A 2,088-nucleotide genomic window follows, 5' to 3' on the forward strand; every position below is an offset into this window, starting at 1 on the left:
CTCTGACGTTAGAGAGGAAAGATATACTGAGTTGTTTAAAGTGTGAATAATAAGAAAATTTTCACTGGGGAAAACTTCTTAAGCTTAATGTCAAACTTTCTATAATGCAAAAAACATTGCTTGATCTACAGTTTCAAGTCATAGTACTCCACTTTCATCATGCTACAATCAAAGCAAAACCAAAGGAATTTGGTTCTTTATGCTACTATTGCAATTCTTACAGCAGTCCCAGTCAGTTCACTTACTATCAGCAGAGGCAGTTGCAATACGCTGACCAGCATAATCAAAGCAGACATCCAGTATTTCATCACTATGACCCGTTAAAGTTGCTATATGTGTCCCAGTCATAGCATTCCACAGCTGCATAAACAAATAAGGGTAATTTTTTTGCTTACTTTGACTAATTTACTTGGCAGATATCTACTGGAACCATAAAGTGACATGTATAGGTCCTTTCTGATGTCTGACTGAAAGTATTAACATGAAACCTGGACATAAATCAGTAAAGAGTCACTGTTTAGTCAGTTTAATTAAGTCCTTTTTTATTATTATTTCAGTGTATTGATTAAACAAGCCCTAAAATACGTATGTTGTTGTTTAACTGGTCTTAAGCTTACCTATAATCTTATAGGTACTGCATTTAGTTGTAAATTCTTTGACAAATTATAAGTACTTGTTTAAAATAATACTCCTCCATTTACAAAATAGATATTTTAATATATCAAGTAGATGTATTCAGTACACGCTCAATTTTCTTACCATGCATGTGTTGCCCATTGAGCCAGTGACAATGAGAGAACAGTTCCAGTTGAACTGTGCACTGCTAATCTCTCCTTGGTGACCTATTAAAGTATGTAACATCCTACAAAAAAAGTTATTTACATTTTCAGTGTGCATTTTGATATATGCATATGAATTACAAGTAAATTTATAAAATAGTATAGTTAAGGTGTCAAGTCTTCTCTGTTTTATCAATTAAAGCAATTAAATGGAGTGGTACAGCTCATTTAGTATTCTAGCACTACATCAATTCCGTATTTTCTCTTTAAGACAAAGAGGCTGTAAGGAATAAAATGGGAAAGTCATCCTTTCTCTTTCAAAAATACTTCAGTGAATGTATTTCCAGTGAAATGTGATGACTTTCCAGTGCCAGAGACAGATTTCTTGTATTTTTCTACATACAAAGCACATACAAGAAGTTTTTCCATATTATTCTCCCATTATCCTACTTAAATGAACTGTAAACAGTACTTCTTTAAACTTCATACAATCCAAATGTTTTATAAAATCCGCTAAAGATCAAACGGAACTTAATCAGATACTTAATGTGAAGACGTTCCTGAGTGACAGGCAAATGAAGGTCAAACTGAAATATGATTTCTAATCCTCATTAATCCTAAACTTCTTGCTGCACAGGGACTGACAATACTAGTTCCACTGAATTCCTCAGCTTTAGCTGAATAGAAAGAGTAAAATTAGCCATTATTGCTTCCTATGAATTAACAGCCTATAAAGCAGTGAACCCTTAAAAAAATTAATTTATATATATTAAAGGATTAGTAAATGACAATGCTAATGTCGCAGTATCAGTAATAGAAAAAGGCTTTAACTAATAGATAAACTAATGACTCAAAAAACAACTAAATGAGTTGCAGTAACTGAAATGTTTTTATTCATCGCATAAGATGTATAAGGGTAGCTAAATTAATCTTTAAGCTAAATGAACAGGAAAGCAAATCTCCTGAGCAATTGTATTTTCTATTTGTTTATGATAACAAAAACTTGATTATACTCCTTTCATTTTATAGAATTATTCCTTTTACTTTCTAACAATGTGAAGCTTGCATTGCTATAGTTGTGCAGACCTTTTTACAGTTAAAAAAAATCAACAAGCAGAAAACAACAGTGGAAAATTTCTTAATTTTGCAAAGATATTATTTGGCCATCAAGACTGCTGTTATTGTAATACCTAATACTCAAAATGCCAAATTATTAAAAAAGTTTTAATTTAAAATGTAAAAGCTTTAATTTCTCAAATTTCAAAAAGGCATAAAAGGCCCTTACAAAATTTCCATTTATTTTTTTAAA

The 2,088-nt window shown here is 31.2% G+C and overlaps 1 protein-coding gene across 1 annotated transcript in view; it reads right to left on the reverse strand.

Moving 5' to 3' along the window:
* WDR5 (WD repeat domain 5) overlaps window positions 1–862 on the reverse strand; it is a gene marked incomplete at its 5' end in the record, with an annotated part of 4,058 nt that extends 3,196 nt beyond the window's left edge. Inside the window, 2 exons of the mRNA XM_010182133.1 lie at window positions 246–360; window positions 760–862. Of these exons, the coding sequence (XP_010180435.1) occupies window positions 246–360; window positions 760–862 (218 nt within the window). The remainder of the gene's footprint in view (window positions 1–245; window positions 361–759) is intronic.
* Between the last annotated feature and the right edge of the window lie 1,226 nt (window positions 863–2,088).

This window comes from Mesitornis unicolor, unplaced genomic scaffold (genome assembly GCF_000695765.1).
Source record: "Mesitornis unicolor isolate BGI_N332 unplaced genomic scaffold, ASM69576v1 scaffold40913, whole genome shotgun sequence".
Taxonomy (NCBI): domain Eukaryota; kingdom Metazoa; phylum Chordata; class Aves; order Mesitornithiformes; family Mesitornithidae; genus Mesitornis; species Mesitornis unicolor.